This window comes from Nothobranchius furzeri, chromosome 6, assembly GCF_043380555.1.
Source record: "Nothobranchius furzeri strain GRZ-AD chromosome 6, NfurGRZ-RIMD1, whole genome shotgun sequence".
In the NCBI taxonomy this organism is placed as follows: Eukaryota; Metazoa; Chordata; class Actinopteri; order Cyprinodontiformes; family Nothobranchiidae; genus Nothobranchius; species Nothobranchius furzeri.
Window position 1 is genome coordinate 30162646 of NC_091746.1, and position 12500 is coordinate 30175145.

Sequence of the window (12500 nt, forward strand, 5' to 3'; positions counted from 1 at the left end):
CTCAGGATGTGCTGCAGCCTGGACCGGACCAAAAACGAACATGTTCTTTGCTTCGTTAGTTACGTGAATGGTCAGTCACATGTTAGTAAAGTACTTTTGACTATTTCCGTCTTACAGTGATTCTGTGATTTCATATCCTGATGTTATTTTAATGTGAAGCACGTTGGTCACCCTCTGGGCTGCTGTAAAAGTAAACTTCATCCTGGTCTGACAACATCACAGCGGTCATTCAGAAGAGCCAGCAGGGAGCAAACCCAGAACCCCAGCTGCTCATGACCTTCTGCTGGTTGTCCATGGAGAGCCTGCTGACTGTGTAACCTTATGGTATGGTAACTGCACCATGGCTGACTGGTAGAGGCCTCAGGGACTCGTAACAGCAGTATAGAAGATCATCCAGAGTGCAGAAACCTTTCTTATAAAGAATCAGAACAAAGATTTTGTTTTTTGGTGAATTATTCTGATATTTTCTTCAAACTTCTGACCTAAAGCAGGGATTGGTTAGAGTCTTTATTTGTGTTTGCATTCATCTAAGCTTGACTTTTTACTGATTCGCTGTCATGAGGTTCTCTTATTCCAGCTGATTTAGCTCAGCAGTGACTGTTTTCTGCTTTTCTCAGTTTGATAAAAAGAGGAAACAAACTTGTGACTCAAGCTGTGAATAAAAGGTTTGTGTTTGACAGGTGAGGAGCGCGGCTTTAGCTCTGTTTACCGAACAAAACCAAACAGGAAGAAGCTGCGACCGAGAACAGATGTCATCTGATCTGCTTCAGTCATCCTGTTCTCTGATTCATCTTCTAGACGATCTGGAACCATGAAAGCATTCAGTCAACATCAGACAAAGATCTCTGCGTGATGCAGAAATAAGCCACAGCTGGCGAGGACATTTAGATTTTATGTGAGGAGAGTGAGCTCTCTGAAGCGAGGAGATAACTCTGATTTTCATCCTGATGAGAGAGTCGTAAGTTCTCCTCCAGCCGGGCGGCGGGAACCCTCCTCTGTCTGCAGGCTCAGACTCTGATTAGAAAAGCACTAATAACCTAAAGCGGCTGATGAACTTTGACCTTTACGACCTCAACATCCATCAGGACGAAAAGGGAATTGCTGTTAACGTCTTCTAACTCACTCACGCAGCAGAGACGACTGAGCTGAGGCTGTGGATGCTTACGTCGCCATAGCAACAACAAACAGGAAGCATGGTAACGGTGAGCGAGTCGGAGCAAACAGCATCACACACAGACAAATAAACAAAGATTCCCGTGCCGCCGTTAGGTATGCACACAGCAGGTCTTCCTCGTCAACGTCTCGTGCATTTTCAGAGCGCACGTGCACGGCTGGGGGCTCGTTCTGCACATGCTCAGTGGGGGAAGAAGATGTGGGCTGACACATTGCATGTCAGGAGCGCCGCTACCATGCTGAGCTGCGCGTGACATTTGGGAACGCTGCTGCTTTTAGTGGGATGTTTTGGTGCACACGCGCGTGCACACAGACGTTTTTACCATCCTCTCTCAAAGTCAAACGGAATTCTTTTGCAAACTGTTGGATGTTTTTAGCAATTTGCAATTTTCTTTAAATATTGAGTTTTTTGTCAGAGTTTCAGTTTTAACAACTAAACCAATAAGAAAGTTTTCTTTTTCTTTCACCTCTAAATAAACTCGTAAAGCTGCACCAAACATTGTGAATAATTAGCCTGATGACTGTTTCGCGTTTCCACGGTTTCCAGCAGCAGCTGTTTCCCAAGTTTCCCTCTCCCAGCATGCAACAGGACGGAATCACATCCAGATGTGGACGACTGAGGACTTGTTTTAACTGAGGCAGATGTTCAAACATAAAATTGTAGATAATGCTTGAAATCTGATCATTGGAAAAGGGTAGAATGCCTTCTCCGGGTCAGGGATGAGGTCCTGCCCCAAGTGGAGGAGTTGAAGTATCTCGGGGTCTTGTTCATGAGTGAGGGAAAACAGGAGCGTGAGATCGATAGGCGGATTGGTGCTGCATCTGCAGTGATGCGGGCGTTGTACCGGTCTGTCGTGGTGAAGGCGAAACTCTCGATTTACCGGTTGATCTACGTTCCTACCCTCACCTATGGTCACGAGCTTTGGGTAATGACCGAAAGAACGAGATCGCGGATACAAGCGGCCGAAATGAGTTTTCTCCGCAGGGTGGCTGGGCTCTCCCTTAGAGATAGGGTGAGAAGCTCGGTCATCCGGGAGGGGCTTGGAGTAGACCCGCTGCTCCTCTACATTGAGAGGAGCCAGTTGAGGTGGATCAGGATGCCTCCTGGATGCCTCCCTGGTGAGGTTTTCCAGGCATGTCCAACAGGGAGGAGGCATGATGGGAGACCCAGGACACGCTGGAGGGACTATGTCTCTCACCTGGCCAGGGAACACCTTGGGATTCTCCAGGAAGAACTGGCCCAAGTGGCCGGGGAGAGGGAAGTCTGGGCCTCTTGACTTTGGCTGCTGTCCCTGTGACCTGACTCCAGATAAGCGGAAGAAAATGGATGGATGGATGGATGGATGGATGGATGGATGGATGGATGGATGGATGAATGGATGGATGGATGGATGGATGGATGGATGGTATCCTTCAAAGAATCCAGGAAGTGCCTCCATCTTCCAGAGCAATGCAGAAAAGTTCTGTTGGATGCCGTATCCATGGTAACCACATCCAGCATCGTGCTGCGTCCTCCAGCTCAACAAGACGACTAGTCAGAGCAGCATGTGGCTAAGTTTGTGCCTGACCCTGGCCATTCGCTACGACAACGATGACTCACAGCTAAACTGCACCCGTTACCATGGCAACGCTGGCATTGCAGCCTCCTCTGGAGCTGCTTCGAATTGGTCTATTGAAGGCGCGCACAAAGCTCACCTCCTTGTGACTCATCGTCTTTGACACATGGCTGCTGTGCCCAGATCAGATGGTTTTAAGCTGCAGCAGCAGGTCTGCAACTTCCAGGTAACTTCACACTTTTAACAAGAGTAAAGCGTTTAATCAGCTGTAAAAAAGATTCTTAGAGCCGCTCAATCAGCTCACACTTTTGTATGAGTCACCGGCATTGCACCCACATTCCCATGAGCTCAGCTGGCGGGATGCTCAGCTCTGAATCCTGTCCCTTCTGCAAAGTTCTGTCCTTCGTGCGTCCAGAACAGAACACACAGGTTAAGCACCAACTACCAGTGTGAATTGTAACTGTAAGACTCGTGCTAAACACGAGCATCCTTAAACACTTTTTATCGTAGAAAATTAATCAGTGTTGGAACCTGAAACATCTTCCTTGGATGAGAACAAAGTTAAAGGGATTCTGAAGTGAGTTTCTGTGCACATTTGGAAGTTATTCCTGGACAGACTGTCCAGCAAAACAGAATTTACACCCTTCAGGCTTGATGGGCTAACGGCTAGTCTGAGTCAAGACCAACGTGTCGCAGTCACGGTAAAACGGCGCTGATCTTTAAAATCTTCCGCTGCTGTTTATATGAAATCTCTACGGTAACAGGGCAGTTAAGTGCAGAGTCAGAGTAACCGTAAGCACCGGTTAGCCTTTAGCAAAGATTAGCTATTAGCACAAACTAACCTCCCCTTCAATACAAAGAATAGGAGAGCCTTTGGTTGCAGGTGTGCTGTGACCGGAACTGGGAGGAACCTCAGGATGTTCACTCCGAACCGTAAACTCAACAGTTTCTTTAGCTCACCGTTTTTAGTTTTAGAGCGGCTGAGTACACGAAGTTTTGTTTTATTGTGAAGAACCGGAGAATGATGGGATGTGCCATCAGAGACTTGTTAATGCTCTCCAGCAGGTAACAAATGGAATCCTCTCAGTGTGACGTTGGGACGCTGGATTACACGAACCAAGTGTTGTTGACTATAACAGATTATTATGACCAAACACCAGCAAAGATAAGAGTGAATTTATGCTTTTGACTTCATGACATTAGCTTTGTTTAATTTTGCTGCTGCTGTCCTTGCGTTTGGCAGGTAGAGTATTGGTACTTACCCTGTTGTCGTTTTGCGGGACCTTCGTCATCACCCTCTCCTATTCCGCCTTTCCCGGGATCCACCAATTTTCCTCTCTTGAATTAGTTTTCTTTCTCCCTTCCCTTAAATTTTTAATCCCAGTTTATTTTTAGTCATTTTAAACATATTTTTCAATCATTTATTGTTCAAAATTCTGTTCATATTTAACATTTTTAGTTTTTGTGAAGCGCCTCGTGGTTTTTACCTTTAGAGGCACTATATAAAATATTGTTTTCTTTCGTTTGTGAAGAGGAGCGTCTGGGCTCTGGGCTGCTTCTGTGGATAGGATCATGTTGCATCGTTTCTACTGTTTTTCCCAGTATGTGTGTTTAGCTTTATTCAGCCTTTATATTTAGCTTATTTTTGTAGTAGAAATCGTGGATTCTCTCAGAAGAAAGGTAATTTGGTGTACCCTGGTGGTGATATGAGGCTAGAGCATCTAACAGGTAGACAGCAGAAATGGCCCCACCCAAAGAATAAATCACCAGCTGCCACTGGCCAGTAGTGCAGACTAGCCACACCACTGACTAGCCGTTAGCTCATCCGCTAGTGTTAGGAGCTTTCTTCTGTAAGTTTTGCTCCTGACGTGTGTGAAGACAGTTTTTCTGATTAATCTGGATTACACCACCATTAAGCTCTGAATGGGATTCTCCAGTTTACATTAGACCGGACCATTGAAACCAGCTCAGACGCTAAACCACTGAATCCTCACACGTTTCCTGATGTTTATGTTTTTAGCAGAAGCTTTTGTCCAAAGCGACTGACGAGTGAAAATGAAGCAGCAGGTAGCCCTTGAGGCAACCAGATCCCAGGAATTCTGATTTGGTTACAGCTTACATCACTAAACTTAATCTCTGCCTGTAATCTGGACAATATTCCAGATTTAAAGTCCGTCCCTTTTCCAGTCTCGGCTGGACTGTTTGGGATTACGGATCCGTCCGTTATCATCAAAGCCTCATGGCTGCTTGGCTTCATGGTCTGGAGATTAAATCTTCAAATAAGAAAAAATAGCCATAAATTTGACCTTTAACTGAGCTGCTTTCACTCGAGAGGTCATACGTCACAGAATAAAAGTCCCAGAACGTCTTCGCATGAACAGAAAACCTTGTTTTGATTACAGCAGCTCATTTATCATTTCTAATAATCAGAGATGTAAAATATGAACTTAAACAATGTTTTTATAACTGAGTAAATAATATCCACTTTAGATGCATCTTGGACATTTAGTTAGTGATTCACATTAAACAAAAATATATGATCTACATATTTTGATGAGTGAATCCAGTAAAATCCGGTTTAACTTCCAGAGTCTGCGTTCCGCGGGTCAGCAGCAAGAGCTTGACGCAGAGCGGGACGGCTCGGACTCTGCCGGGCTAACGGCTGTGATGGATCCGTTCTGCTGCTCGGAGCTCGGAGCTCATGCAACAAAGCAGGATGACTTTGCCAATCTGCACGTTAGGCAGTCCTGACATGCCTCGTCCAGCTGTTACAACATCTGACCTTGGACATCAGCAGCATTCAGATTCAGCCAGATCCAGATGAAAAATTCCCTCAGAGGAAATCCTCCAAATGCTTTTTAGCTGTTTGTTTGTTAGCTAAACACCTCCTGAACATCTGGATGTCCACATGCACCTGATCACCTGAGTCAAGATGGCCGCTGATGCTAGTCACCATTCCCAGAGGGTGTTTGATGGTCTGGAAGAAGCTAAATTGGTAGTGAAGTTTTTTGTTTAAGGCGATTATCAAAATTTGAACTCATTATTTCCGCCTTAAACCAGTCATCCATGTTGCCTCTCAGCTGGTTTACTCAGAACCAGTCTGACCTCCATCGATCTACAGCTGATCCAGAATGTTTTAGCTTCAGATCGTTTAATTCGGTTCATTATTAATTAATTAATTAATTAATTGATTAATTAAATTATTTATTTATTTATTTATTTTCTGATCTGTTTACAGTTTGTTTGCTTCATCTAGATATTCCATGTCCTCCACTGAGATCAGCAGCGCACACACACACGCATGCACGCACACACACACGCACGCACGCACACACACACACACACACACACACACACACACACACACACACACACACACACACACACACACACACTCCTCTGCTGCACTCTTTAATCGATCACATTCTGGTAAGCAGCAGATGAAGTCACAACAGCTTCACTCTTGAGTGAAAAATTTTCATGAATGACGCGTGTGTGTGTGTATGTGTGTGTGTGTGTGTGTGTGTGTGTGTGTGTGTGTGTGTGTGTGTGTGTGTGTTTGTGTGTGCAGATAACTCAGTAAAATAATTCCTGTATAAAATATAAATTCTCATATGAGTTCAGCTAATTTCAGCCCCAAAACAACAAAAGTCCTCCTCAGACATCCCCACCAGCTCCTGCCTCCTCCTCCTCCTGAGTGACAACGAGAGTGATGAAGAGGAGGAGAAGAGCATAAACAAAGAGTCTGAAATCAACAGAAGCAGCAGGATCCTCACAATTAAAATCACAGAGACGATGACGGCTGAGAGGAGAAACGAAACAAACCAGAAGCTACAAATCAGCAGCTCGTTCAATCAGTCGGCGGCTTGGCCTCCTCAGAACATCGAGATTCTTCATCATCAGCCTGGAAACAATGCCGCCGGCATGCAGATGGAGCTTCAGATTGATCAGGATGGAGCTGAAGATCTTTACATTAAACCAGTTACAGATTCATCTTGGTGATGACCGAATGAAAAACCATTTCATCTTAAAGTTTTCTGCGTGAGGAGCTCGGACCCAGAAGAAGCCCAGAGAGGCCCACATCCTGCAGAACCCTGCAGAACTTCATCTAAGAGAAGAGGAGGTCTCTGGTGAAGTTTCTGTTTCAGGCCACGAGGACGAGTGAGGACACAGACCTGAGGCAGCAGGCTGGACATCCTCTCAGAGCATCAGAAGACAAGCGTCTCGTGTCCTCCTGAACAGGACGAGACTTTCAGAGGTTCTTTAAAATCCTCCCCATCCTCCAGAGGGCAGGGGGTCCGAGCCACCGGCTTGTGCTGCTTTAAATTTAGCAGCAAGACGAGGAAAGAGCAGCGAAATCAGCAGGGAGGAGAGCAGGTTGACCTTTGACCTGAGCTCCGTTAATAGACGACTGCAGCGACATTGGCAAAGTCAGGAAGGAGGCTGCAGAAGGTCTTTCTGCACCAAGGACTCAGGACGGGACCGCCACTTCCTGCCAAACGTTGGGAGACAAAAGGAACATAAAGATCGCGTCTGATCCCAGAAGAGACGTCCGTATTCGGTCTTCATCCGGCTGGCTCACGTGGACACTTAAGTCCCAAAGCTCCTAAACCCTTAAAAACAGATCATCAGTCCCTAAATCCAAATAAACAATCATCAGACTCGTCCCGCAAAAATCATGCAAAATGGTTTTCTTGGTGTGGTGGTGAGAGGGTGAATTATGAATTTTTACTGATGATGTTTACAATTTACAAGAATCGGTATCTGCTCTCAAACCCAGAATCGGTTGGATTAGGGGAACACCTTCCCACCTTTCTGGGTCAGGCGGAGCGCTGGAGGGGGACGTGAAACATTTTCTTGTCCTAATTTAGTCACATGACTTCTGAATTTATTCACCATTTCATCCCCAGCTCCTCCCAAGCCTTCCCAGTCCGTGACCAGCTGCTGAGAGCTACTGGATCTGAAACAATAAAACTTGAGTTGGTTTTCTGTTAGAAACCAAAACTCACGTCACCTGTTAATGGTCAGTTAACGACGTTGCCGTGGAAACCGTATGGAGTAAAGCGGAGGAGAAAACACACAGGAAGCGGTGAGAAGAGGTGGGAATGAAAGCTGCAGGCTGTGACCGGAACACCTCGTCCTGCTGCAGGAATCACATGACCAAACAGCAGGAGGAGGACTCCGGCGTCCTCCCATGTCACCTAGTCCTGGTCCTACCTGGAGCGGTGCAGTTCTTCGGCTCTTCGTCCATCTCTGCTGCCTCCAGGCTGCTGTTGTCCATCTCCTGCAGAAGCCTCCTTCCTGCATGTCTCTCCTGACCCAGGATGGACATGTCGAGCCCTGGGAGAGGGTTGTCACAGAGAAAGATGGTTATTCCATCTGGAGCCAGACTTTACACACAAACTTATCAGGATTCTGAGTCGGATTCATGATTCCAGAGAACCATAACCCCATCCAAAATGACACAGTGTGGATGTGAAGAACATGTAGGGTCAGAACCAGAGCTGACATCTGTCCAGGTAACGTTATCATGACGGTGTCGCTGCAGAGCTGCAGCATGGTTGGATGTTTTTATTACAGGAGAACATAAACATCTGGGATTCAGAAGAACTCCACCCTGGAGAAGAATCGACCCCTGGACCAGTCTGAACCTAGATCTGCTCCGATGTCAGAGTTATGAGATGCTGCTCTCCTCCTCATCGTCATCGAGAGTAAAGCTGAGGCTTTTGTTCATCAACTTTATGAATAAATCCTTCATCTCCATCTGCAGCTGGAGGAACCAGCGACTCGTTTTCAGTCTCCGAGCAATAGAAGCAAAGCTGGACCAGATCCTGTAGCGTCTTTTACCGGACGCCGAACCAGTGCCTCGTGGAAAACCACAACTTGGAGAAGATCCTGTCTAAAATCAGACCTCCAGACACTTTCTCACCAGCGCCTGCTCACGGTTCTTTAGTTAAACTCATGAAGATCTTCAGAGGGAATGCTGCCTTGCAGGAATTTAGATCCCTAAACAGCTGTCAGCTGGAATTTTTGAATATTTCTGCATAAACTTTATAAAAGATAATGAAAACAACCACAACTATGCAGCAAGCCTGAGCTGGGATCTGAACTGGACCGTACGTAGAAACGAGGTAACGAACATCTGGGCCAGCTTCCCAGACGTGTGGATTGGATGTTTGCACCCCCACCTCCAGATTTCATCCATTCAAGTGGAATTTCATGATTTTCCAAAACAAAAGAGGGGAGTGGAGCAGCAGCAGCCCACCTCGTGGAGCTCCCACTGCGGCGGCATCTGCACGCTCCTTCAGAAAGCAGCAGGATTCATTTCATCCTTCATGGAGCGCAGTGGGAGCGCTGCCGCTCCCAACCGGACAACCACAGGTCTGGACATGAACTTCAGCTGGAATAAAAAGTTACTGAGTTCCTCAGGTGTGTGAACCTCTCACCTGCCTGACCTCCGCCCTACAACAGCAGCCAGGAAGGCGGCTCCTCCTTCCTCCTCACCATGGAAGAAATGAACGATGAGGAGGAGGAGGAGGACAACTCCTGGTAAAGAACCCGATCACTAATGATGACTGAAATCCCAACAGGCCGATTTAAACTCAAACATGGTGACTTGATGCATCATCAGATCTCCTGAAGACCAAAGCGGATCGTCTCCTCCGACTCCGGCTATGGTTGACTCCATGAAAGAGGATCTGAAGATGCAAACATGCAAATAAAGCCCCCTGGGAGGGTGCTGCTGCTGCTGCTGCTGGTGTGTGCGTGTGTGTGTGTGTGTGTGTGTGTGGGGGGGGGGGGGGGCAGGAGACTGCAGGACGGAGTGTCCCGGATTCTGGCTCTGCAGGTAAAACCACCTGAAACAAGAAGCCGCTTCAGTTGTGTTTAATAATAACATTCATGTGTTCATCTGGTGAACTAATGAATCATGTTGGATCTCAGATTCTGGGTTCTTGTAAAAAAAAGTCAACTTGGGTTTCTTTTCAGCGACTCTTGTCTCCAAATCAAGACTATTTAGAGTTTCATAAAACTATTATAATATTTATTATTGTTGTTTGCTTTCTTTTTTTTTTAGAGACGAAATCACAAACTCGGTTATCCAGAGAGCCGCTGAGCGCGTGAGCGTCCGTGACTTACCTGAATCTTCTGTTAGGAATGAAATCCCCTTGACGACCAGCAGCAACCCTCCGAACAGGCAGATCTGGATCAGAACCAACTCCTTTCTCCGTTTCCGCCTCGCTCTGACCCTCCTCCGGTCCGGCATCACTTGATTCCGGTACCGGATACCCGAAGAGGCTGACACATCCATCCCGGAGCCCTCCCCCCCGAGTCCCGCCTCCACTCCACCAGAACCTGGAGAGTCGACCTCTTGCAAGTCCCGGGAAGCGGGTTTATCCCTCCAAAGTGCGGAGGAGTGGGAGGAGGGGGTGGGGGGTGAAAAGTTCCGAACCGGTACCGCGGAGATGCTGCGGCGTAAAATGGCGCAAACTGATCTTCGGCTCTCAGCGTCAGGGCGCCGGTTTGTGCTCCGGTGTCATGCTGAGAGGTGGGTTCGGTCTCGGTTCTGCAGGATCTCCATGAGGATGAGTCTCTGAGCTGAGGAGCGGTGGAGAGGGAGCGCGAGACGCGGGGCGCACGCGCACCGAGAAACACGCAGAAATCCCCTCCGGTGGAAAAATCAACTTTTTATTTCATGTTTGTTTTAAGCTTGGAAGAAACTTCCTTCTGTTTGATGTTTTTATCAAAAACTATTTTAATTCCACAAAAACGTAACATTCTAGTCCACCTGATTATGTTGCCATGGTAACCGTCTACCTACACCTTGTCTTCATTGGGAAATAGAGAGACTTGCGTTTCTGCCTTTGAAGCTTAAATATGAAATAATATTTCTAACAAATAAGATGATAACCGGATATTTCTGAAATAATTATTGTTTAATGTTAAAAAATAAAAAATAATATAATTTTATAAAGAAAAAAGACAGACTCGAGACTAACTTATTCCCTAAAATCTCAAGACAAGAAAATAACTTCCCTCAGGAATAATCATTTGTACCTTAAAGACTCATGACCACAGGATGACTTGTTCCCTAAAGACTCGAGACTAGAGGATGACTTGTTCTATGAAGACTCGAGACTAGAGGATGACTTGTTCTATGAAGACTCGAGACTAGAGGATGACTTGTTCTATGAAGACTCGAGACTAGAGGATGACTTGTTCTATGAAGACTCGAGACTAGAGGATGACTTGTTCCCTAAAGACTCGAGACTAGAGGATGACTTGTTCTATGAAGACTCGAGACTAGAGGATGACTTGTTCTATGAAGACTCGAGACTAGAGGATGACTTGTTCTATGAAGACTCGAGACTAGAGGATGACTTGTTCCCTAAAGACTCGAGACTAGAGGATGACTTGTTCTATGAAGACTCGAGACTATAAATGCCGTGTTCTCTGAAGACATGGAGAAATAATTATTTTCCCTCAAGGTTCAAGACTACAGGATGACTTGTCCTCTAAACACTCGAGACTAACTTGTCCTCTAAAGACTCGAGACTAGAGGACGTGTCCGCTGTCCCTGAGGACTGCTCCTCATGTCTGCAGCGGCTCTTGTTTGATTTTCATGTTTTTATTCTCGCGGACGGGTTTCTGGGATGCGTTCCGTGGAGCCTGGCAGCCATTATTCCCTGGTGGTTCCGACAGGAACGGACGAGGAATACAAATAAACTGACCCAGTTCTGAGGAACGGTGCCGTGAAAACTTTTACCTGCAGCGGTGGAACCGAACCCGCTCGGGATTGGATAACTCCGGATTGTTTGGGAATAAACTAAACAACATCTGGATTTAAAACGGGAACCACTGGGAGTTCTGAGTGAGGTTCTGTTGGGTTTTACCCCATGGGTTCCTCCTGATCACTCCTAAACTCTTGTTTGGGTTTTCAGGTGAAACGGAACCAGAAATTCCAGCATTCACATCAAACTTGAACACGATCCCAAAGTTCTCCCTTCTGGATCGGATCCTGACCCGGTCCGCTGACTCTCAGAGCTTACTGCCACCGTTCTCTTTTAGGCAGGAGTCCGAACGGCCCAGAACCTTTTCCATGGTTCTTTTGCCCTTAAAGACACAGAACCCTGATCCAGATCCCCTTAACATTTTGGACCTGGTTCTGATCCGCCTGGATGCTCCTTTCCCCTCTTACACTCCAATGGAGATCTGGAATTCTGATCCATCTGACCACATTCCCACTCTGGCTCTGATCCATCTCAGAATCTGTACCAGAGCTGGGCCGGGTCGGCATCAGGATGTCTCGGTTCTGGAGCCTGATGAAGTTTTGGAAATGCCGGTCCGGGTGGTTCTGGAAGTGCCGTCTCAGGAGGCACCCTTCAGTCAGTGGGATGACTTCCTAACCAAGTGGCCATTCCTCTCAGAACCACAGTCTGGACCCAGAAGATTCTTTTTCTATTAGGATCCATTAATTAGACACGTCCCGACTGTTAATGACATCATTTCCTGTTCCTTCTCATCATTTGGCTGTATTTGGTTTTTTATTCATTTTAAAACTTTGAAAAAAGTAAAACATTTAAAAACCGACAACATCCGATTCCAAACGACAGATCCGAACCCGTTTCTGCGTCTCCTCGGTTCCGAACCCATAACTAACTGGGACTGGTCTGGTTCCAGAACCACTTGGTCTCTCTGAGGCTTTGTTTAGTCTAGAACCCAAATCTAGATCCTCTGGAATGGTCCAGCCTGGAGCTTTCACACAAACAACCC

General features: G+C 46.5%; 1 protein-coding gene across 1 annotated transcript in view; it reads right to left on the reverse strand.

The window, feature by feature from the left end:
• LOC107394386 (sodium/potassium/calcium exchanger 3) overlaps positions 1-12500 on the reverse strand; it is a 32724-nt gene that overhangs the window by 19519 nt on the left and 705 nt on the right. The window contains exons 1-2 of the mRNA XM_054743838.2: positions 9867-12500; positions 7947-8069 (exon numbers count right to left, since the gene is read on the reverse strand). The exon at positions 9867-12500 is cut by the window's right edge and continues 705 nt beyond it. Of these exons, the coding sequence (XP_054599813.2) occupies positions 7947-8069; positions 9867-10038 (295 nt within the window). The 5' untranslated portion in view covers positions 10039-12500. The remainder of the gene's footprint in view (positions 1-7946; positions 8070-9866) is intronic.